General features: G+C 41.0%; 1 protein-coding gene across 1 annotated transcript; it reads left to right on the top strand.

The window, feature by feature from the left end:
- Positions 1-9,594: 9,594 nt before the first annotated feature.
- LOC140726897 (NEDD4-binding protein 2-like 1) lies at positions 9,595-25,748 on the top strand. The gene is made up of 5 exons (XM_073043869.1): positions 9,595-9,852; positions 13,464-13,591; positions 13,698-13,786; positions 17,503-17,579; positions 24,769-25,748. The coding sequence occupies exons 1-5, from the start codon at positions 9,704-9,706 to the stop codon at positions 24,872-24,874; spliced, it is 549 nt and encodes a 182-aa protein (XP_072899970.1). The 5' UTR covers positions 9,595-9,703; the 3' UTR covers positions 24,875-25,748.
- The last annotated feature ends 209 nt before the right edge of the window (positions 25,749-25,957 follow it).

The following is a 25,957-nucleotide window of genomic DNA, read 5'->3' as shown; positions in this document are numbered from 1 at the left end:
TACTTTCCTTCAATCACCTTAAAATTATGCCTTGTAGTAGTCATTTCTGGTCTGGAAAAGAAGTATCAAGCAGTCCACTCTATCAATGCCTCTTACCACTCTATCAATGCCTCTTACCATTTTCTACACCTCTATCAAGTGATCTCTCAACCTCCTTCGGTGTCATTCTGGCGTCCCAGTCAGCCGCGAGTGCAGGGCAGAGAGGAGGTTTCTCGCAGGCTGGTGACGCACATTTAAAAGGAGAGCTTCGTGGGAGTTTGGTGTCATTCTAGCAGCCCAATCATTGGCGGGAACAGCACAGGGAGGAAGAAATAAAAGTACAGAGGAGACCAGCAGAGTGGCCATAGTTGGGAGTGAGCTAGTGATGAGAGTGGGTGTGTCAGGCTTTGGCTTGGAAGCGGCGTTGGCTCTGGGTAAGTTGGGTAAATTTTTGTTAAATTTCACTTTTTTTCTTACTGTGTCAGGGATATTTATTATAGTTTAAATTGCGCTTGTGTCCTCTTCATCCTGGATGTTGGAATCCTGGGAGACCTACATTTGAGTGACGTGCATCCAGCTGCAGCTCCTTGAGGACTAAGTTAGGGATCTGGAGCAGCCACTGGATGACCATTGGCTTGTACGGGAGATAGAGGAAATCATCGATCAGAGTTACAGGGAAGTAGAAACCCCTGAGTTGCAGGAAGTGGGTAGCTGGGTGACTGTCATGAGAAGAAATGGGATGGTGAATAGGCAGTTCATGCAGAGCACCCCTGTTGCCATTCCCCTCAGTAATAAAAATACCATTTTGGATACTGTTGTGGGGGGTGACTTCCCAGGGGAATGTCACAGAGACCAGGTTATTGACACTGAGGATGTGTCTGTAGTGCAGAGGGAGAAGAGGGGAGCAGTGGTGACAGGGGACTCAATGGTCCAAGGAACAGACAGGAAATTTTGTGGATGTGAACAGAACACCCGAATGGTATTTTGCCTCCCAGGTGCCAGGGTCTGGGATATCTCAGATCGTGTCCACAGCACTTTGGAGGGGGACTGCGAGCAGCCAGATATATTGGTACCAATGACATGGGAAAGAAAAGTGAAGAGGTCCAGAAGTGAGAATTTAGAGAGCTAGGCAGAAAGCTGACAAACAGGACCTCCAGGGTAATAATTTCTGGATTGCTACCTGTGCCACATGCCTGTGAGAGTAGAAACTGGATGATTTGGTGGATAAATGTGAGTCTGAGAAGCTGGTGCAGGGGGCAGGGCTTCAGCTTCTTGGATCATTGGGATCTCCTCTAGGGGAAGTATGACCTTTGCAAAAGGGAAAGGTTGCACCAAAACACGGGGACTAATATTCTCGTGGTTACATTTGTTAGAACCAATGGGGAGGATTTGAACTCCGTCTGCCATTTCTCAGCCCAGCTCTGCATCCTGTCTATGTCACATTTGTAACCTACAGCAATCTTCTATACTATCCACAGCTCCACTATTCATCGTGTCAATTGCAAACTTACTAACTCACCCTTTCTCACTTCCTCATCTAAGACATTTATAAACATCACAAAGAGCAGGGGTCCCAGAACACCACTGATTGCCAACTTCCAGGCACAATACAGTGGTGCTAGAAAGATTCTGAACCCATGGAATTGTCTTTATTTCTGCATAAGTATAACCTAAAATGTGATCAGATTTTCATGTAACTCCTAAAACTTGATAGAGAACCCAATTAGCCTGCTTTACATGGCCCTTACAAATATCAAGGTCTTTCTCAGTGGTGAATACTGAGGCAACATATTCATTATGGACATCCCCTATTTCCTCTGACTCCAAATACTTTTCCTCTTCTATCCTCACTTTATTCATCCTCCTGTTAGAATTGGGAAGATGTTGGATGAGGTTTCAGGGAACTTGGAGACACATGATAAGATAGGCCAAAATCAGCATTTTTTTCCTTAAGGGGAAATTTTGAGGAAATAAAGGCACAAGTACCACTTCAAACAACAAATAGTGACTTCCACAGCAAGAAGCAGTACCAATGCTTGTCAATGTACTAAAAAATGAGTTAAGGGGAATCGGCTTGAGTGGAATTGAAATAGACTGTTCCACATATCCCACAAAAGACATGCATAGATTGAGACAGTCAGTACCCTTAATTACCTCTTTGATCTGGAGAAAGTGAACAGAGTTGAAATTATTTAATTTTAAGACAAATTCAGACATGTTGGCCAACCTGGATTAGGGTAGGTCACGTTTAACTAGTGTTAGTTTTTTTTGAGGTGGTTACAAGGAAGGTTGATGAAGGAAAGGTGATGGATGTTGTCTATGTGGACTTTGGCAAAGCCCTTTACAGATTGCTACATGTGAGGCTAGTTTGGGAGGTAAAGTTGCTAGGCATTCAGGATGAAGTAATCATTTGGATTCAGCACTGTGTTCCTAGGAGAAGCCTGAGGAACTATTAGTAGTAGATGATTGTCTTGCTGATTGATGGATGGTGACTACTAGTATGCCACAGGATAATGGTGTTGGATTCATTGTTGTTTATCATCTTTATTAATGATTTGAATGATAATGTGTGAACTAGATCAGCAAATTGCAGCTGACACCAAGAGGGAAACAGTATCTATCATCAATGATCCCCACAATCCAGGCCATGCTCTCTTCTCACTGCTGCCATTAGTTAGGGGGTACAGGACACTCAGATCCCACACCACCATCTTCAGGTGTAGTTATTTTCCTTCAACCATTAGGCTCTTGAACCAGAACATAACTTCACTCACCCCAACACTGAACTAGTTCCACTAACTATGGACCCATTTTCAAGGACTCCAGAACCCATGTTCTCAATATTTTTTACTTATTTATAATTACTGGGTTTTTTTTTGCATTTGCACAGTTGGTCCTCTTTTGCACAATGGTTATTTGAACATCTTTGTTGCGTGCAGTTTTTCATTGATTCTATTGTGTTTCTTTGTATTGACTGTGAATATCAACAAGAAAATGAATCTCAGGTAGTATATGGTAACATATATGTACTTTGATAATAAATTTACTTTGAACTTTTGAACCCCTGAAGATTGTAGGCGTAGTGGTCAGCAAGAAAGGCTATAAGTTTGTAGCGGGATCTGGACCAGCTGGGAAGAAGTGGCAGATGCAATGTTGCTCTTTAGAAGGACAAACTAGGGTAGGATTTACACAGTAGGTCGCTGAGAAGTCCAGTAGAACAAAGGGATCTGGGACTTCTGTTCCTTTTACCAAGGATGCATTTTCATACATTTCCCAACACTGTCTTCCATCTGCCACTTTTTTGCCCATTCTTCCCATTTATCTAAGTCCTGCTGCATTGTATTGCTTCCTCAGCACTACCTATTCCACCTGTCTTTATGTCATCCACAAAGCCATCAATTCCACTATCTAAATCATTTACAAACAATGTGTTCCAAAACTGACCTCTGAGGATCACCACTATTCACTGGCAACCAACCAGAAAAGGCCCCTTTTATTCCCACTCACTGCCTCCTGCCTGTTAGCCATTCCTCTATCCATGCCAGTATATTTTCTGTAACACCATAGGATTTTATCTTGTTAAGCAGCCCCACATGTGAGGCACCTTATCAAATGGCTTCTGAACATCTAAGTAAATGACATCCACTGCCTCTCCTTCATCCACCCTGCTTGTTACTTCATTGAATAATTCTTAACAGATTTGTCAGGTAAGATTTCCCTTCACAGAAACCTTGCTAACTTTGACTTATTTTATCTTTAGTCTCCAAGTACCCTGAAACCTCATCCTTAACAATGGACTCACTTTCCCAACCACTGAGGTTAGACTGACCTATAATTTCCTCTTTTTTTGTCTTCCTGCTTTAAGAGTGGAGTGACATTTGCAATTTTCCAGTCCTCCAGGACCTTGCCAGAATCAAGTGATTTTTGAAAGATCATGACCAATGCATCGGTTATCTTTTCAGCAACCTCTTTCAGGACTCTATGATGTAGTCCATCTTGTCCAGATGACTTATGCACCTGAAGACCTTTCAGTTTGTCGAGCATTTTTTCCTTTGTAATAGCAATGGCAGTCACTCCTCCCTGACACTCACGGATCTCTGGCAAACAGCTAATGCCTTTCATAGTAAAGACTGAAGCAAAATACTTAAGTTTATCTGCCAGTTCTTTGTCCCCTATACTACCTCACCAGCATCATTTTCCAGTGGTCCAATATCAATTCTCAGCTCCCTTTATTTTTTATATAACCAAAAATAACTTTTAGTATCTTGCTTTATATTATTGGCTAGTTTACCCTCATGTTTCATCTTTTCCCTTCTTGTAGCATTTTTAGTTGCCTTTTGTTGAATTTTAAAAGCTTCCCAATCATCCAACTTCCCATTCACTTTTGCTCCCTTGTATACTTTTTCCATGGCTTTTATGCAGTCCTTAACTTCTTTTGTCAGCCATGGTTGCCTAGCCCTGCTATTTGAGAACTTCTTTTTCTGTGGGACATATCTATCCTATGCCTTGTGAACTATTCCCAGTAATTTCAGCCACCTCTGTTCTGCTGTCATCCCCGTCGGTATCCCCCTCCAACCCACCTGGGCAAACTCCTCCTTCATGCCTCTGTAATCCCTTCTTTAATAAAGCTGATGATAAATTTTGTGTTAGCAGAATTTTGAAAAAATCCCAGCATCAGCAATTTTATTTTGTCATTCTCGCAATGGTAGAGTATTATTTGTGCATAAGGAAAACTGACAGTTTTGGTTTTCTGTTTATATATAACGGCTAACTCCACTTTTGAACAAAAACAGTATCACAGTTCTCAAATTTAAGTCAAATAGATTGAACCAGAAGCAAGCAGAATGTCTAATGGGTTGTCACATTATGCCAGAGATTCAAAAGGGAATTGCTGGTGAAGTTCATGCATGACGGAGCATCCCTTATGTCCAGGGATGTCCATACTGATTGTAGTATGGACATACAGAATTCGCTGGAGTATGGCAGCTGACACATCTGGACTTCCTGACTTGTCAATGGATTTGTTGCTGAGTCCAGGGGTGGACCTTAGCTGTGCTGAACTGAATGGTGAGCACTTTCCACGGACATTTACAGTATTCCTATTTATTTGAATAGGATCATTGATCTAAATTTTTTAAAAGTAAACAGTTTATTATTAATGTTTATAAAATGTTTTTTGTTTTTATCAAATGTCTTGTTCATCTATTTTGCCTTTTCAATGGTCTAACCATTTGTAATTAACCATAGGGCAAAAGTTTTATAAATTTGTTTCAAGATTTTTATTACTGAAGGTTGCACACTATCAAAAACATACCAGTTCAGACAACAGAAAGTTTACTAAATTTTAGATAGATAGATAGATAGATAGATAGATACTTTACCAACATAGAGTAAATTAAATTTGTTAATTTCTAGATTCTTGTACTCTTAATTCCTCTATTTCACAATGGCTATGAAGGCCTATTGTACAATCCTGTCAGTGATTGCATCTTTTTAATTTTTGGGCTCTACCCATATTACCTCACTGAATGAGTACTTCAGTGTGTTGTCTCTGAATACAGCTGTGTTGTTCTCCCTGATTAATAATGCAACTCCTTCACCACTTCTATCTTCCTCACTATCTCGTCTGAAACATTGAAACCCAGTGACACCAATGTATTTGAACAGATGTCTCTGATCGTCAACATTCCTTAATACCTTACCATTTACTGTACATGTGCTGCTACACCTTTTAACTTCAAGGCAAACAGGTAGTCTGGACCTGAGGGGTTTGCTGAGTTCCTGAAAATGAGTGGAGTAGGTAATTACATATTGGCCTTCATTAAAAGTGGATTGGAGTTTAAAAAGAGTATTATTGTTACAACTTACAAGGTGTTGGTGAACCACACCTGCAGTACTGTGAACAGCTTTGACTCCTTACTTGATAAATACGTGAACATTGAAGGCAGTCCTGAAGAGAACAACTTGTCTCTATTTCCTGAGGAGACTGAGGTCCTTTAACATCTGCCGGACGATGCTGAGGATGTTCTACGAGGCTGTGGTGGCCAGTGTTATCATGTTTGCTGTTGTGTGCTGGGGCAGCAGGCTGAGGGTAGCAGACACCAACAGAATTAACAAACTCATTCATAAGGCCAGTGATGTTGTGGGGGTGGAACTGGACTCTCTGATGCTGGTGTCTGGAAAGAGGATGCTGTCCAAGTTGCATGCCATCTTGGACAATGTCTCCCATCCACTCCATAATGTACTGGTTAAGCACAGGAGTACATTCAGCCAGAGACTCATTCCACCGAGATGCAACACTGAGCGTCATAGGAAGTCATTCCTGCCTGTGGCCATCAAACTTTACAACTCCTCCCTCGGAGTGTCAGACACCCTGAGCTAATAGGTTGGTCCTGGACTAATTTCCACTTGGCATTATTTATTTATTATTATTTAATTATTTATGGTTTTATATTGCTATATTTCTACACTATTCTTGGTTGGTGCAACTGTAACAAAACCCAATTTCCCTAGAGATCAATAAAGTATGTCTGTCTGTCTGTCTAATTAGAGGGAAAAGAGAATTGTCTTCAATTGTAAGTGTGAAAAATTCAAATGAACTATTGAATATTTTGCTGGCATATTTGACCAAAGAATATTGCTCTCAGAATCAGGTTTCACTGACTTAAATAGTAAATGCTCCCAGTGTGGCCTTTTATGTATTGGTGAGACCTGACGCAGACTGGGAGACCATTTCGCTGAACACCTATGCTCTGTCTGCCAGAGAAAATAGGATCTCCCAGTGGCCACACATTTTAATTCCACGTCCCATTCCCATTCTGATAAGTCTATCCATGGCCTCCTCTACTGTCAAGATGAAGCCACACTCAGTTTGGAGGAACAACACCTTATATACCGGCTGGGTAGCCTCCAACCTGATAGCATGAACATTGACTTTTCTAACTTCCGTTAATGCCCCTCCTCCCCTTCTTACCCCTTCCCTGATATATTTAGTTTTTCTCCTCCTCCCTTTTTTTTCTCTCTCTCCCCATCACTCTGTCTGTTCACCATCTCCCTCTGGTGCTTCCCTCCCCCTTTCTTTCTCTCTAGGCCTCCTGTCCCATGATCCTTTCCCTTCTCCAGCTCTGTATCCTTTTTGCCAATCACCTTTCCAGCTCTCAGCTTCACCCCACTCCCTCCGGTCTTCTCCTATCATTTTGCATTTTCCCCTCCTACTTTCAAATCTCTTACTATCTTTCCTTTCAGTTAGTCCTGATGAAGGGTCTCGGCCCAAAACGTCGACAGTGCTTCTCCCTATAGATGCTTGGCCTGCTGCGTTCCACCAGCATTTTGTTTGTGTAGTAAATTTTGTTGTTTTGTGGAAACAGTACATTAGCACAAAATAACTATAAATTACAAAATAAGTGAGTGCAATTGAATGAATAATGAGATAGTGTTCATGAAGTGTTCAGTATTCTGGTGGATGAGAAGCTGTTCCTAAAGTACTGAGTTTGGATCTTCAGATGCCTAATGATAATAATGAGAAGCTGCCAAGTCCTGGAAGAGGATCCTTAGTTCCTGTGGCAATGCTGCTTCAAGATGTCCTCGATGGTGGGGAGCGTCATGCTTATGAAGGAGTTGGTTGAGTCTACAACCCACTGTAGCCTCTTAGAATCTTGAGCATTGGAAGATCCATACCGGGCTGTAATACAACAACTCGGAATGCACTCCATCGTACATGTATAGAAATTTTTAAGTCTTTGGTATCCTCAAACTCCTAACAATGAAGGGCCACTGCTGTACCTTCATGATTCCATAAATTGAGGATGTATACTCCAAGATGGTGATACCCAAGAACTTGAAACTGCTTCCTCTCGCCTTCCCACCACTGAACCCTTAATGAAGTCTGGTGTGTGTTCTCCAGACCTCCCCTTCCTGACGTCCACAATCAAATTCTTTGACTTGAGTGCAAGTTTGTTGTTACAAGACACTCAACCAGCTGAACTATCTCACTCCTGCACACATACTCATCATTGAGATTTTATCAACAATATTAGTGTCATCTGTGAATTTAGGGACGATGTTTGAGCTGTCCTTAGCCACATAGCTATGGGTGTAGATAGTAGGACTGCGGGCTAAACATGCATGCTTGAGGTGCACTTTTGCTGGTCGTTGGCAAGAAGGAGATATTATTTCCAATCCGCATTGAAAGTGGTCTCCCAGTAATGAATTTGAGGATCCATTTGCAGTCTGAGGTCCGGAGCCCCAGCTTTTGAAGCCTGTTGATTAATATTGAAGAGATGGTGGTATTAAATGCTGAGCCGTAATTGATTAGAACATAGAATAGTACTGCACAGTATGGGCCCTGTTCCATGATCAATCTAACCCTACCCTCCTACATAGACCCCCATTTTTCTTTCATCCATATGCTTACCCAAGCCTCCTGAATGTCCCTAATGTATCTGCCTCTCCCATCACGGTTGTCAGCATATTCCATGCACCACCACTCACTGTGAAAAACAAATCCTACCTCTGACTTCCCCCTATACTTTCCTCCAATTATCTTAAATAGATGGTCCCTCATATTAGTTTTCCTGTTGTCTAGGTGCTGCAAATGCAGAGTGGAGAGCCAATGAGATTGTGTCTGTTGTATAGACTTGTGGTGAAAGGCAAATTGCAGCATGTCTAGTCCGTCCCTCAGGTTAATTCCAGCCATAAGCAACCTCATCAGAGTAAATGTGAGTGATCTCAGACAATAGTCACTGAGGCTGCTCACCCTGGTATTCTTAGGCACTGGTATGACAATGCCCTCTTGAAGCAAAATGCTAACCTCAGACTGCAGAAGTCAGAGGTTGAAGATACCCTGTTGAAGTTCGTACCAGTTAAAAATAATACGCCGTGATGAACTGTTCGAAGTAGAGTAATGTTTAGTTACTGCGAGAAGGCAAGAGAATGCTGAGAAGAATAATCAATCAGCCACGATGGAATGGTGAAGCAGGCTCCATGGGTATGAGTGCTGAAGAGAAATACTGAGAGGTAACAAAGCAGTTACACATATCTAGAGATTGAGCTCTAATTTAGCTCACATATGCATTCTGATATGCAAATAATCTCTGCTCTATTTTGGTCACGTGATGTCACGGGTAAGAAACTGACATAAACAAGGCAGAAATTGACAGAAAGGAGGAAGTATGTAGATGCTGGGAATTTAAAGCAACACATACAAAATGCTGGAGGAATTCTGCACGTCAGGCATCAGCTATGGAAATTAACAGTCGATGTTTTTGGACTGTCTGAAAACTCAAGTAACTGACATACTTTTCAATTTCTCTTCACCATCTTGTCCCACTTCTGATCTTCAACATCTCCCACCATTTTTACCATACTCTCCGTTCAGGCACTCCCACTGCCCACACTTCCATTCCTCTTATTTGCCCAATGCGCTCTTTGATGTTAATCGTTTTTCATTGTCCTTTCAGGCAGTGCAAAACAAATCATAATGCAAAAATAATGGAATTAAGGAAGCATTTGTGCTTGCTTCAAACGACCTAACGAGTTCGGAAACTACAGTACCCAGTCCCTCCTCCTCTGCTAGCGCTGTGCCTTGGCCGTGGTCGGGGGAGGGCCGGGGAGGCGACGCCGCCGTCATTAGCCGCGTTACGTGCTGCCGAGGCGAGCGCAGAGGTTGTTGTGGACGGCAGGTGAGGACTGGCTGCTGGCTGTGGTTGGCGCGGTGTTTGTAGACATGTCGGCGGAGTTTTTGGCACGATCCTTTCAGAACTTGAGCCTGCAGCATCCCGACGGCAGGCGAACGCCTAAACGGCGCGGGGGCAAGAGCAAGCGACTTTATTTGCTGAGAGGACTTCCTGGATCGGGCAAATCCACTCTGGCCAGGTTTGTTTTTATTTAAAGCCCCTTACCAGTCCGATTATTGGAACTAGGGACATTTAATCCGAAACGTGAGCAAGTGGTGGTGGGAATCAGCACCAACATTAATGATATCTGAAAAAAGTTAACAGAATTTAGACATAAGTAACTCCGGGGGGTAATCGCTGGATCAATTAATGCACCGTACGATTTTTACAGAGTTAGGGAACGAACATTTCTTAGTGCACGTTTTTAAAGAAGGGAAGTGCATTAGTTATATCTCTAGTAATGGTAGAGATCCTATAGCCAGAAAAGAAACTGCTAGCTTTGTGACCTAGGTTGAGATATACATGAACGATTCCTGTCTTAGCGCTAACCCCCAGCCCTTGCCCGTGTCTAGTAAAGGGAATCCACCACTTTTATTGCACCAGCCTGCAAGTATAACTCCAGTGGGTTCCATTATCTTCAATATGGTACCTGTAGAAGCCACAATGTCCCCTTCTCCCCTCTTCAGCATATTGTGATGTATTTTAAGTTCACTCTTTAATCCCATAAATAACTTTTCTTGGGACCTTTTAACGACAGGAGATGCAACACTGCCCATTCATCTTCCCCCCTCCTCACGCACTTCCAAATGAAGGAGCAAACTTATTGCACTTCAGAAATAAAAACAGTATATGTGGGGAAACTCTCAACCTGTCAGAGAGCAGCTGTAGAATATATAACAGTACAGGCCCTTCAGCCCACAATGTTGTGCTGACGTTTTAGTTTACTCCCGAGATCAATCAAATGCTTCCCTCTGGCACAGCCCTCCATTTTTCTTTCTTCTGTGTGCCAATATCTAAGAGTCTGTTAAATGTCCCTAATTCAGAACTGAACACAACACTGCAAGTATAACCAGAGTCTGCAACATTACTTCACAGCTCTTGAACTCACTCTCCTGACTAATGAAGGCCAACAGATCATACACCTTCTTAACCATCCAATAACCTCGTGTGGCAGCTTTGAGGGATCTATGGACATGGACCTCCACATCCCCCTGTTCTCCACACTTCTAAGAATCCTGTCATTAACCCTGTACTCTGCCTACATGTTCAACTTTCCTAAGTGAATCACTTTACACTTTTCTGACTGAACTCCATCTGCCACTTCACCACCAGCTTTGTATCCTATCAACATACCATTGTAACTATAACAACCTTCCACACCCTCCACAACATCACCAACCTTCATGTCATCTACATACTTCCTAACCCACCCTTTCACTACCTGGTCCAAATAATTTATGAAAACCACAAAGAGCAGGGGGCCCCCTGAGCTCATCCTGTGGAACACCACTGGTCACTGATCTCCAGGCAGAATACGCTGCGATCTCTGTTTCCATGGGTAAGCCAGTTCTGAATCTACACAGTTTCATTTCTCTGGATGTCATGCCTCCTGACTTGCTGAATGAGCCTACTGTAGGGAACCTTGTTAAACTAAAATCCTTACACACCACATCCTCTGCTTTACCTTCATCATTGTGCTTTGTCCTATCAGCAAAGAATTCAGGCAGGCCTGTGAGGCATGAATGGGAGTCCATCACAAAGTCACAATAACTATTCCAATTAGACTATGCATCTCCCAAGTGCTTGTACTTACTGTTTCCAAGAATTCTCCCTAATAGTTTGCCCGCCACTGAAATAAGACTCACTGTTCAAGAAAGGCAATAAGAATAGTCCTGGGAATTACAGACCAAAAGAATAACATTTGTCAGAAAGAGGAATAGTTAATCTTTAAGTTCCTTAATTTTAACTTGTGCCTCCACATTAGTTGACTGCATTCATTGCTTATAATGAGGAACAAAAAGCAGATTGAGGAAATACTTTGCGGAGCAGCTCCAATCAGTTGACAAAGATGGCCTTGAGTTTCTTCTCATCTTTATCCTATTCCCACCTTTCTGTTCCAACATAGATCAAGATAAAGTCAAGACACTGCATTTTGTTTTCTGGCCACGACGTTTATGTTTCCTCTTTAAACAATGCACCCAAGAAGTATTTGAGAGGCTCTGATACAGTGCCCACCCCCTCTGTATGTGCTGGTGGCAGGACCCTATACTATGGCCCATTTCCATAGAGCCTGTACAAAAGCTGCAATATTCCAGTTGGATGCATTCATTGGTGGACATGTCTTTATACAGGGAAACCAGAGTGCATCTTTTACTGAGTTGATCTTCCAGCACCAATCCAAGAGCTGAAACTATAGATCAAAGATCAGAGAACTCTGTTATGCTGCTCTTAAGGGTTAATCTCAAGAAGGATTATTGCATTCTTTTTCAGATCCACACAGTCCATGAGGAGCTGGGTAATTGATGTGCAACACAGTTCTCTCAAAGCAGCATATACACAAATGGGGTGTCAGAGTAGCGCAATGCTATTACAGCTCAGGGCACTCCGTAGTTCACAGCTGAATTCCAGCACCATCTGAAAGGAGTTTCTGTGTTCTCCCTGTGAGTGTATGGTTTTCCTTCGGGTGTCCAGTTTTCTCCCACAATCTGGATGTAGTCATTTGTAGTTGGTCATGGTAAATTGTTCTTTGATTAGGCTATGTGAGTTGCTGGGCTTGTGACTCATTGGGTCAGAAGGGCCTGTACTGCACTGTATCTCTAAATAAATAAATATACAAATAGATAAATACTGGATGTGAGAATCAATTTTGCAGGAATGGCCTGACAAAGAAAGTGGTTCTCACTGCTGTCTAAGTGAGGTTTTGGTGGTAGTTTGTGAGTTCTGCCACTGCTGTCTAAGTGAGGTTTTGGTGGTAGTTTGTGAGTTCTGGCAATGAGGCATTTTACCAATTGATGTTGGTAGTTTGCTTGGAATCCATTCCACAGAATCTATTGTCTTTTTGCAGGTTGTTCTGTGCTGACCACTACCTGATGGACTTGTAACCAAAGACTCTTTTTTTTCTGCAGAAATAAGAAAAGTTAATGTGGAAAGTATCAAGTCAATGGAAAATTAAGCATCAATGAGGTCATATGCACCTATAACAAAACCAGGGGCAGGTACAATCCCAAGAAGTAGACCAGGTTCTTGCCTGCCATCAAGTGGGAGTGCTATCTGCACATTTCTAATTTCTGTTTGACTTTGCCTATCTGCTCCCAACCAGTTCCTGCTATGTGACTTGACTCCTCCAAACCAGATTCACTGCATTTTTAAGATGGTGGAGGAAACAAAAGATCATTTTGGCCAGTTGGCAAATAACACCCTCATTCTTGATCAGATTGACTCCAGTCCCTGAGGCTTGTTCAAACTCATCATAGAAGCTGATTGATTTGCGGACATACTGTGAGTGCGATGTTGTCCGTGCCAATTGCTGATTAATTCCCTTTTCCCCTTATGCTTGTAGATGAGACTGATGATGGCTTTCCTCGTGGATTCAGCCGCACTGCTTGCTGTAAGTGTGGCATTGTATATTGTCAGGTTTGGTTCCAACCAGTCCTGCAAGGTCAAGTACAACTCGGCCAGTATGCTATTGCTTCTTATAATGCAGAGTATTCAAGTTGCTCTGTCTATCTAATGCTTCCTGGCAATGTAGGAAATGGTTTTACAAAGCAGATGATTCTAACTTCACTTTTCAGTCATTGTTTATTCAACCAGGAATTTAAAATATCAGTATGGTCGTGCAGTGATATTGAGTACAGATGATTATTTCGTCAGACAAGATGGGTCCTATTTATTTGAGAAGTACTTACTTGAAGAAGCTCATGAATGGAACCATGAGAGAGGTGAATAATTAAATTTGTCTTTAAAATTTCTATTTTTATTGCATTTGGAAAAAATTAAATTTACAATATAATACTTAATGTATTTGTATAATGCATCTGTTTTCAGCCAAATCGGCCATGAGACAAGGGGAATCTCCAATTATAATAGACAATACCAACATTCAAGCATGGGAAATGAAACCATATGTGATTATGGTATAACCTAGATTTCAATTAATTTCAATATGTACTGTCCATGTAATTTGAAGATTGTAATTTGGAGAATTCTGTGCTATAAATGTGTCTTTCTCTATTTCTATTTGTTAAACCAGTTTAAAGCCAGTTTTCCCTTTTTTACAGAAGTTTACTTTTTAACTTTATCATTGTACTTTTGTTAAGGAGATGCCAGAGTTGTTCTTAATCATTTACTTACTGCAGTGAGCTATCTTATTCTTATTTCTAATTAGCACTTTAAAAATGTGATGGCTTTAATTTTTCAAGGAAGTATCAACAGTCATCCACATAGCTTGCATCTTCCTTCACAACCAAGTTGGGGATTTGCTTGAGAATGTGGAAGTTTCAAAGTTCGCTATATTTTCTGAGATTTTGGATTCCCTCAGAATGCAGTTCCGCAGGAATTTTGTCCTAGATTAGTCCCAACAGCCAGGTCAAAAGGTTAGATCAGGTAAGGGAGGGGAAATACACTTTTTAGTTGATATACTTTTTTATAGGTTGCTTTAGTTTATTTTAATGTTTAATATTTAATTGTTTTAATTACTAATAAATGAATTTTAATTCTATTTTAGTAAATTTCAATATTTTTAACTATTCTGGAGTTTTAATAGGTTTGGATGCTTTTTGAATATTAGAATTTATTGATAGTTTTAATGGCTGGCTAATCTGATTTAACTATCAGTCTTTTTATCTGCTTCAATAGTCTGTCACAGTGGGTTAGAAATTGTCCTTGAACCTGAAGATAATGCTTTTGCATTTTTTGCAAAATGAGAGGGGGAGAATGGGTGGGATTTTTAATTATTATAGATGCTTTACTGAGGCAGGGAGAAGTGTAGGCAGGTTATACCAAAATGAGGCTGGCTTCTGTGTGGTACTGTATTTTCTGCAAATATTCCTTTCCAATGTTGGCAACATTTATAGACACAAGAACCTTCAATTTTCAGACCCTAAGCAAAGGGAATCAAGGTTCACAGCATTTTGAAGCACATACAGATTTACTGTACAATAACAAGTATCGCCAGCTTGATGCGTTAAGGCATCAACGCTTTGAACAACTTAAATTTTGAAACACTTGAGATTCTGCAAATGCAGGAAATCCAGAGTAGTACACACAAAGCATTGCGTCTAGCAGCATCTATGGAAAGGAATAAACAGTTCAGTGCTTCGGGTGAGACCCTTTATCGTGACAGGAAGGGAAGAGGGAAGAAGCTAGAATAAGGTGGTGAGGGGATGGGAAGGAATACAAACTAGAAGGTGACAGGTGAAGCTATGTGAGGGAGAAGGCAGGTGGGTGGGAGGGGTGAAGTGAGAAGTGGAAAAGGTGAAGTGCTGAAGAAGAAGGAATCTAATAGGAGAGCAGAGTTCCCATGGGAGTAGGGGAATGAAGAGAGTCACCAGAGGGAGGTGAGGGGGAGCCAACACATCATAATCCGTATGGAAACAAAAGACAATCTGCAGATGCTGGAAATCTAAACAACACACACAAAATGCTGGAGGAACTCAGCAGGCCAGGCAGCTCCTATGGAAAAAAATACAGTTGACATTCTGGCCCAAGACCCTTCATCAGGACTGGAGAAAAAGAGGTGAGGAGTCAGAATTAGAAGGTGGGGGAGCAGAGGGAGAAACACAAGGTGATGGTTGAAACTGGGGGGGGGGGGGTGGGTGGCGTTGGGAAGGGTGAAGTTAAGATTTGGGAAACTGATAGGTAAAGAAGATACAGGGCTGGAGAAGGGGGAATCTAATAAGAGAGGACAGAAGGCCTTGGAAGAAAGGAGGAGGAGCACCAGATGGAGGTGATAGGCACGCAAGGAGATGAGAGAGAGGGAAAATGGGATGGAGAATGGTGAAGGAGTGGGGGGGGGGCATTACTGGAAGTTTGAGAAATTGCTGTTCATGCCATCAGGTTGGAGGCTACCCAGACGGAATATGGAGTGTTGCTCCTCCAACCTGAGTGTAGCCTCATCACAACAGCAGAGGAGGCTGTGGAAGGACGTGTCGGTATAGGAATGGGAAGTAGAATTAAAATGGGTGGCCACTGGGAGATCCCACATTTTCTGGCCGACCAAGTGTAGGTGCTCAGCGAAGCAGTGGGATGGCAGGAGAATGGGGTGAGGGCAGATGTGCCCCAAACAGTCCTTCCAGGTGAGGCAACACTTCACCTGTGAGTATGTTGGGGGCATCTACTGTATCTGGTGTTCCCAGTGTGGCCTCTTGTATACCGATGAGACCCAATGTAGATTAGAAGACTGCTTCGCTGAGTTCCTGCGCTCTGGCAGAAAAAGCAGGATCTCCCAGTGGCCGCACATTTTAATCCACTTCCCATTCCTATTTCAACATGTCTATCCACAGCCTCCTCTACTATTGTGATGAGGCCACTCTCAAGTTGGAGGAGCAACACCTTATATTCCATCCGGGTAGCCTCCAACCTGATGGCATGAACAGTGATTTCTCGAACTTAGGGTAATGGACCCCCTCTCCCTTCATCCCCTTTTCCCTCTCTTTGCTTATCTCCTTGTCTGTCTATCACCTTCCTCTCATGCTCCTCCAACTTTCTTTCATGACCTTCTATCCTCTCCTATCAGATTTCCCCCTTCTCTAGCCCTGTATCTTTTTCACTTATCGACTTCCCAACTCTTTACTTCACTCCTCCCCCCCCCCCCTTCCTGGTTTTACTGATCACCTTGTGTTTCTCCCTCCCCTCCCCCCCACCTTTAACTCTTAACTCCTCATCTTCTTTTCTCCAGTCCTGCTTAAGGGTCTTGGCCTGAAACTTCAACTGCCCTCTTTTTCCACTGATGCTGTCTGGGCTGCTGAGTTCCTTCAGCATTTTGTGTGTGTTGGTTGATAATCCTGTTGGGTAGAGTCCAACCTGATGGCATGATACTCAATTTCCCTAACCACTGGTAATATTTCCCCACACCCCTTCACTCTTCTTCCATTCTCCATTTTGGCTCCCACTATATTTTCTCTTTACCTACCTATCACCTTCCTCTGGTAACCCTCCTCCTTTCTTTTTCCCCATGGTCCATCTCCTCTCCTATCAGATTCCTCCTTCTTCAACCCTTACGTTTTCCACCTACCACCTCCCAGCTTTTCACTTCACCCACCTACCTTCCCCCTTGTGTGGCTTCACCAGTCACCTTCTTGCTTGTACTCCTTCCCCTCTCCCCCACCACTTTATTCTGGCTTCTCCTCCCCCCCCCCCCCCAACTTTCTCACCATCCTGATGAAGGGTTTCAGCCTGAAACATTGACTGTTTACTTTTTTCCATAGGTGCTGCCTGACCTGCTATGTTTCTTCAGTGCTTTGTGTGTTATTTTAAAAGTTTTAATTGTTTTAACATAATAAAATTCAAGAAAAGTTAAGTATTTAATTGCCAAGGGATATAACAAAATAGATTACATATGTTCCGGTAATTATTTATTTCTAAACTCATCTCTTCTGTAATTGAGAAATCACGACCGCAGTAATTTCAGCCAATCACAATTTTTTTTTGCTTTACTAATTAGTTCCTGGAAGGAGTTTTTCATTATAGTGCTAGAAATATCTTTCAACAAAGAATTAAGTTCTTGCATAACTTTTACTTATTATACAAGGATTCAGGAACTTGTAAATTTTAGGTGGAAATGTTGTTAAAATTCAGTACTGGGTTGGGTCTCTAGTTTTTAAATCCAGAATTAATGTTTTGTCATCAACAGGCAAAAGAGAATGGTTATGAAGTGGAATTCAGAGAACCAGACACGCCATGGAAATTTGACATTAGAAAACTAACCAGGTTTAAATCTTTTGATCACTTCATGTGTAAGAATAGCAATTATGTTTATACTTTTGTCTACTGCAGATTTTTGTAATGTACGGAAGAAGAGCTTAAGGTTATCAAAGTTAATGTCAGCTTCTATAGAACTTGTGTGTAATATATAGAAGTTCACATCATGTGTTCAGAAGTGGGTTAAGGGTGAAAGATGAAATGTTTAAGGCAGGGGTGTCAAACTCATTTTAGGTCAAGGGCCGGATTGAGCAAAATGCAGCTTCATGCGGGCCGGATCAGTCGGACGCGTGCGAACGCAGCTTTCGTTGCCTCCGTTTTTTCAGCCTGCTCTCATGTGTCTCAGTCTCTGCTATAACTACAAAGTGTTTCACTTTACAAATTCTGTTTCTTATGAAGAAGACTGCCGAATAAACACTAAAAACCCTGAAAACCTGGTACCTGAATAAACTCAGCATTAGCCATATCATACGCCATAGGCGCTTCAATTACTGGGGCCAGCTTTAATAGTAATTAGATATTATCTCGCGGGCCAAAGATAATTCCACCGCGGGCCTTGAGTTTGACATATATGGTTTAAGGGGAACATCTTGACTCAGGTGGTGAGAATATGAAACAAGCTGTCAGCACAAGTGGTGGATACTGGGTTGATATCAACGTTTAAGATAAATTAGAAAATGTACATGGATGAGAGGAGTATGGAGGGCTGTAGTCTGGATGCAGACCAATAGGACTAGGCAGATTAATGGTTTGGCACGCACTAGATGGGGCAAAGAGTCTGTTTCTGTGCTGTATTGTTCTATGACTATAAATGATTCTTAATCATATTTATTCAGTCATAATTTCTGTTTTGGTCAATAACTCTGGAAGTGAATTCCACTAACCTGTAGTTATAGGTATAAAGACTTTTGTTTGTTTATGTGCTTATTTGGGGCACCACAATCTCGTAGTGGTTAGCGTGACACTATTACAGCTCGGGGTGTCAGAGTTCGGAGTAAATTTCTGATACCATCTGTAAGGAGTCTGTACGTCCTCTCTATGGAATGTGTGGGTATTGTCTGGGTCTCTGGTTACTTATCACTGTCCAAAGATGCACTAGTTAGTAGGTTAACTGGTCATTGTAAATTGTCCTTGATTAAGCTAGGGTTAAATCGGGGATGTTGAGCAGCATGGCTCGAAGGGCTGGCAGAGCCTATTCCACGCTGTACCTTAATAAATAAATAAAATACTGCACTTAGTCTTGAATCAGTGTATCCTTATTATAAATTCCTGAAGCAATCTACTTTAGCTGTTGTTTTCCTTTTATGATTATAAGTATTTCCATTATATTATTTCCATATATTTCCATAATCTGTTTTGACAGATGAGATTAGTATTTTTAGCACTTTTTCTTCTATCTCAACTGCTTTCTAAATTTAGTTTTTATGGCATCATGACACAGAATCATAGAAATTTATTCTATTTGGCTCATTGTATCCATTCAGTGAAAAAGGGCTATTGTGACTGAAAAGCAGAGTTTTAAAATAGCAGATGGAATTAATCCAACATTACCTTTTGTCTGTAGCCATGTGAGTTACAACATATCAAAGGCTTATTAAAGTATTACTACTTTAAGTTTATTTTCCCTCAACTATGCTTTTATGGGAAGAATTCCAAACTCCAATTACTCAGTCAATGACTTGTTTTCCTTCTTCTCTTCTCAATTTCTTTACCTATTAATGCAAAATTGTGCTGTCTGGTCATTAATCTTTCTGAAAAGAGTAACAGATTTTCCTAATCATCCCACTTAGATCTATTATCGTTATGTATGCCATTGTTAAAACTTTCCTTGGCTTCCACTTTTGAGGAAAGCAAGCCAAGCTTGGTCAGTCTTCTAATTAGTCAAAGAGTCATTCAGCATAAAAATGGGCTTTTTGGCCTATTATGTCCATGCCACCTTCAAGTACTCAGCTATACTCAGCGGCCACTTGATGAAGCACACTTGCTCATTAATGCAAATATCTAATCAGCCAATAATACGGCAACAACTCAATGCATAAAAACATGAAAACGTGGTCAAGAGGTTCAGTTGTTATTCAGACCGAACATCAGAATGGGGAAGAAATGTGATCCAAGTGACTTTGTGGGATGATTGTTGGTGCCGAAAGGGGTGCCACCTGGGTTTTTCATGCACGAGTATCTAGAGTTTACAGGGAATGGTGTGACAAACAAAAAACAGTGAGCAGCAATTCTGTGGGTGTAAACGCCTCATTAATGAGAGTGGTCAGAGGAGAATGGCCAGACTGGTTTAAACAGACGGGAAGGAGACAGGAACTCAAATAACCGTGCGTAACAGCAGTGCTGTGCAGAAGAGCATCTCTGAATGCACGAACCTTGAGGTGGATGGACTACAGCAGCAGAAGTGCACAAACATATACTCATTGGGCTCTTCATTAAGTATAGGAGGTATGCAATAAAGTGGCCACTGAGTGTATTCAAATTCCATTTTCCAATACTTGGTCCGCAGCCTTCCACATCTTGGTAATTTAAGCCCCAATGCAGGTTTATGAAACCTATATAATAAGAGTGAAAAGTTAGCAAGTGACAAAATTAGTCCCCTCGAAGATCAGTGTGGTCATCTATGCATGGAGCCAAAAGAGTTGGATGAGATCTTAAATCTGTTAAGTGAATAGAACTGAGGCAAAATTGTATTGAGGTCATGGACCTTATTTGGATTACAGAGGCTGGGGTGCTTGCTGTCTTGAGGCAAATTAGGTTTGATAAGACTGCATGGCCTGACAGGGTGTTCCTTTGGACTTTGTAGGAGGCTAACGTAGAAATTGCAGGGGCCCTGATAGAGGTTTTTAAAACATCCTTAGCCACGGGTGAGGTGTCAGAGAACTGGAGGATAGCTAACACTGTTCCATTATTCAGGAACGGCTCCAAGAATAAGACGAGAAATCATAGGCATGAGAGCCTGACCTCAGTGGTGGGTAAATTACTGAAAGGTATACCAAAGGACAGAATATTTTTAAGTATTTGGACAGACAGGGCCTGATCAGGAATACTCAACTTAGCTTTGTTTGATTGGTTGTGTCTAACCAATCTTGCTGAGTTTTTCAAGGAGGTTACCAGGGAAAGCAGTGGACGTTGTCCACATGAACTTTAGCAAGACCTCTGACAAAGTCCAGTATAGGAGGATGGTCCTGAAGGTTCAGTCGCTTGGCATTCAGGATGAAGTAGTAAACTGCATTCAACATTGGCTTTGCAAGGTAACCAGAGAGTGGTAGTAAATGGTTGTCTCTCTGACAAACAGGGATTGGTGCTGGGTCCATTGTTGTTTGTCAACAATATTAATGATATAGATGATCTTGTGGTAAACTGGACCAGCAAATTTATAGGTGACACCAAGGTTGGGGGCATTTTGGGCAGTGAAGAGGCTATCAAAGGCTGTAGCAGGATCTGGACCCACTGGGGAAAAATGGACCAAAAATGGCAGATGGAACTTAATGCAGACAAGTGTGAGGTGTTGCACTTTGGGAGGACAAACCGGGCTAGGACTTGCACAGTGAATGGGAGGGCATTGTGGAATGTGGTAGAACAAAGGCATCTGGGAATACAGATCCATATTTTCTTGAATGTGGCATCACAGGTAGATGGGATCATAAAAAGAGCTTATGGCATGTTGACCTTCATAAATCACAGGTTTGAGTGCAGGAGTTGAGATGTTGAAATTGTTTAAAGCATTGGTAAGGCCATATTTGGAGTATTGTGTGCAGTTCTGGTCAACTACCTCAGAATCAGAATATGTTGTCATGAAATTTGTTTTGTGGCAGCAGTACATTACAATGCATAGTAATAAAAACAATAAAATACAGTAAGGAATATATATAAAAATAAGATAAGTAGGTAGTTGCAAAAAGCAAGGGAAAATACTGAGGATTATACATGGGCTTATTGTCCATTCAAAAATGATGGCAGAGGAGAAAAAAGCTATTCTTGAAATGTTAAGTGTGTGTCTTCAAGCTCATGTACCTCCTCCTTGATAGTAGCAATGAGAAAAGGGTGTGTCCTGTGTGATGGAGGTCCTTAATGTTGGATGCCAACTTTTGAAGGTGTCCTGGATGCTGGGGAACCTAGTGCACATGATGGACCAGCTAAGTTGGTTGTTTGCAACTTTCTGCAGATTCTTCCGATTCCCTGCAGTGGCCGCTCCATATCAGACAATTAGAATGCTCTCCACAGTACATCTGTAGAAATTTGGAAGTCTTTGTTATCATACTCGTAAGTCTCCTCAAACTCCTAATGAAATATAGCTGCCATCGTGCCTTCCAGGGCTGAGTGGAGAACCAGTGAGATTGCATCCACTGTAGAGCTACTGTGGAGATAGGCAAATTACAGTGGATCCAGATCCTTTCTTAGGCAGGAGTTGATTAGCTATGACCAACCTGTTAAAGCACATCATCACAGTAGATGTGAGTGCCAGTGGGCATTCGTTGTTGAGGCAGCTCACCCTGCTCTTCTTGGGCATTGGTATGATTGTCTTCCTTTTAAAGCAGGTGTGAACCTCCAACCTCAGTACTGAGAGACTGAAGATTTTCTTGAACACTCCCACCAGTTGATTGGCACAGGAAAAATATCAAAATTAAAAAAGTACAAGAAAGTTTAAAAGGATATTGCCGGGATTTGAGGATCTGAGTTAGAGGGATAGGTTGAATAGTTTAGGACTTTATTCCTTAGAGTGTAGGAGAATGAGAGAAGATTTGATGGAGATATACAAAATAGTTAGGTGTAAAGATAGAGTACATACAAGCAGGCTTTTCCCATGAAGATAGGGTGAGACTAGAACTAGATGTCATTGGTTAAGGGTGAAAGGTGAAATAGTTGAGGGGAATCTGAGGGGCAACTTCTTCACTCAGAGGGTGGTGAGTGTGTGGAAGTGGTAAATGTGGGCTCAGTTGCAACATTTAAGAGAAGTTTGGATTATGAAGGGACTTTGGAGGGCTGTGGTCTAGGTGTGGGTGATGGGACTAAGCAGAATAAACATCTGGTATGGACTGTATAGGCCTAAGGGCCTGTTTATGTGCTGTAGAACTTTATGACTACGTTTTTAATTTTGTTCAATTTCTTAAGTGGCATCTTTTGGAACACTTGAAACATTCATGTACACATTGAGTGGTTCACCCTCACTCCTCTCTGCCGCAACACCAAATAGACCTCTAACAGTGTTGTCAAAAGTGACTTCCATTTTATAAGTCCATGTTGACTCTCTGGATCCTATTATTTTCAAACTGTCTTGTTACCACTTTCTTAATAATACAATCCACTATCTTCTCTACTATTAATGTCAGGCTAACTTCTTTGAAGGGCATAGTGGTGGATGGTTATTGGTTAATCTTTGAGAAACAGTTGCAGAAATTGTGTTAAAAATTCCATTCTGTGACAACACCAATGAAAAAGCGACAAAATCATGGCTAAAAAAATGTTGATAGTATTACAGTAGATCCAAATGGAAGCCACGTTAAATTGTCAGGAAAATACCATGCATTAACATTGGAAGCAGTTTAGAATTCAGCAAAAAGAAACTAAGACATTAATTAAGAAAGGACAAATGGAGCTGGAGAGTAAATAGAGTTGGGGCAGCACAGTCGCATAGCGGTCAGCGTAACACTGTTACAGCCAGTGATTTAGGCTCAGTTCTTGTTACTGTCTGTAAGGATGTGAGTGTCTTTCTCATGTTTCAGTATTCTTCCATATTCCGAGGTCATACGGACTGGTAGGTTAATCAGTCACATGAGTGTAGTGGGACATTGTAGGCTCATTGGGCCAGAAGCTTCTGTTAATGTGCTGTATCAGAAGCAAGGGGAATAGATGCATTGATTGTCATCGATGGAATGGTCCCTGCCAGTTTGAGCATGGCAAATGTAAACCCACTATTTAAAAGCAAAATGGAGAAAACAGCTAACCATAAATTCATTGGCCTAACATCACTATTATGTTAATTGTTAAACTCTACTGTAAAGGAAATGATAACAGGACATTTGGAAAATATTGATGGTATGGTTTTATTAAAGGGAAATTGTGTTTGATAAACCTGCTGGAACTTTTGAAGTTGTAGCTGTTAGAATAGCTAAGGCAGAACCAGTAGTTGTTGTTCCTCTCTGTGTCTTGTGGCAACCTAGCCATTTCTTTAGCATTTGTCTTTTTCACAAGGTTGAATTGCTAGCTCACACTCAATCCAGCATGGATAGAAAGGAAACACGAAATGTCAACAGCGCTTCTCCCTATAGATGCTGCCTGGCCTGCTGTGTTCCACCAGCATTCTGTGTGTGTTGCTTGGATAGAAAGGAGCTGGCCTGATATTAACCTGGGACCACTTGCCTTGAAGTCCGTTGCCAATGCCACTACACTGCTGTCTGGTATAACCAGTGGATGTGTATTTGGATCTTCAGAAGATCTATGAAAAAATTGTACAAGAGAATGGTGTGCAAAATAAAGTGCATAGGATTATGATTACTGGCATGAATTGTAAATTAGCTGACAGAAAAAAAAAGCAGGGAAGAAATAAATGGGTCTTCTTATTGCGTAGCATGTAGTGAACAGTCAGGTCCATGAGGGATCAGTGTTTGTGGACGATTTGTATGAGTGGACTGACTGTATTATTTCTGAGAATGCTGACGACATTAAACTGGATGGAATGGCAGTGAAATTAATGTGGATACTGAGACCTTTAATCACCTTCCATTGGATCTTTTATGTCTATCTGACAATACTTCGTGGCCATTCCCTGTTGTTTTGAGTAACAACCCCTATGTTTGGTAGTGGAATTATCCAGGTGGGGATGCCAGGCTCTCTTCCCATGAAGATATGGCATTGAGTGCTCATGAAATTTATTCAGTTTCACTGCTTTCAATGGTGATATTTGTACTGGTAAACTCCAAGATACTGGTCCGATATCATGACTACTGAAATTGTGTGCACATTTAACATTTTACCTGAAAAGTGATGTGATAATCCCCTGATGTAGTTAGTATTAAGTACAGAGACTAAATTACATACTTATCATTGATGGGAATTTTAACACAAAGGAAACTGTTTGCATTGAGGAAATTTGACATGTTTTGTCGTTATCCTCTGAATATTATGAATGATAACTTGTATAGTATTCTGTAAGTTTATAGTAGATAGTTTAATTTTATATATTTTTGAATGTGTACAGAATAAATACTCACGGTGTTTCAAGAGAAGCAATTGAACGGATGAAAGAACGATATGAGAGGAATATCACAATTGACAAAGTGCTACATGCAGAAAGGGGAAATTAACTGATGCAGAGTTTCAGAAGAGGAATGAACAATGATGGGGGAACATCTGACAAGCTTAGCACATGAAGCAGTACTACTTGTTGGACAGTTGCAGGACTATTTTCCAAGTTTGATAAGTCACATTTTAGTCAGATTGGAGCAAAACTGCTTTTAAACTAACTTTTTTAAAAAAATGTTAAAAGTGGTAAAACACTAAAGGTTTTTAATCACAAACTAAAAATGATAATTGTGACCAACATATTTTATTCCTTTGTTTTATTGCATTTTGTCAAATGCAATTTGCTTGTTCTTTTGAGATGCTTGAACCAGAAGCTTTACTGTGGACTTCTGTTTTAAATTTTCCTGCAGCAAATTTGTACCAATAGTTCTAAGCTGGATGCTCTGTTCAGAATTTGTGATGGTAAAAGTCAATTGTTTTGTTTTTTTAAATTAGGGTTAGATAATAATTTAAATCACAGAACCCGTGCAACAATTTTTGTATGCCTAGTTGTAGATGTATATTGCATCTACAATTATTTTAATTAATTCTCAGGATTTTGGCATTGCTGGCAATGCTGGCATTTATCACCCATTTCCAATTGCTCTAAGTTGATAAGTAGTATTTTGTAGTGGTTTTATACAGTTGAATATATTGGTGGGTGGGTGCAGGGAGGGTTCAGTAATACAAGGATTCACAAATACAATAGATTTCTTTTCCATAAATAACTTCAGTGAGCCACTTGGATTTTTTAAGACATTGTCTCATTATTGTCTATACTAACAGCCTTCAGTTTCATTGAGTGATTTGACATGTTCAGATATTATAATTTAATAGTTATATTATTTAAGTACATTAGAATGAAAATATTGAAATAAAGTAATTTGTTACTTTTAATGTGTCTGGTTCAAACTTTTTTTTTAAGAATGGTGTTCTGTTACCTCTACAGCACTTCAGTCTTTTTACAGTTGTAAAGATGTACATCTTTTTGATTAGCGTGATATCAATGTTGCAGTGGATTTGGAACAGTTTTAAAATCTGCTAATTTTTAGTTGGCAGACAACCCCATTTTAAAATATCCATGCCTTTAATAAAACATGGTGGAG

The sequence above is a fragment of the Hemitrygon akajei genome, chromosome 4, assembly GCF_048418815.1.
Source record: "Hemitrygon akajei chromosome 4, sHemAka1.3, whole genome shotgun sequence".
Classification (NCBI taxonomy): domain Eukaryota; kingdom Metazoa; phylum Chordata; class Chondrichthyes; order Myliobatiformes; family Dasyatidae; genus Hemitrygon; species Hemitrygon akajei.
This window is presented reverse-complemented; position numbering and strand designations above follow the sequence as displayed.

Bases quoted from the DNA above. Each gene is read 5' to 3' on its own strand.
- LOC140726897 (XM_073043869.1), top strand. From the start codon at position 9,704: ATGTCGGCGGAGTTTTTGGCACGATCCTTTCAGAACTTGAGCCTGCAG. The intron at 9,853-13,463 runs GTTTGTTTTTAT...TTATTCAACCAG, and splicing joins GGCAAATCCACTCTGGCCAG to GAATTTAAAATATCAGTATG. The intron at 13,592-13,697 runs GTGAATAATTAA...ATCTGTTTTCAG, and splicing joins TGAATGGAACCATGAGAGAG to CCAAATCGGCCATGAGACAA.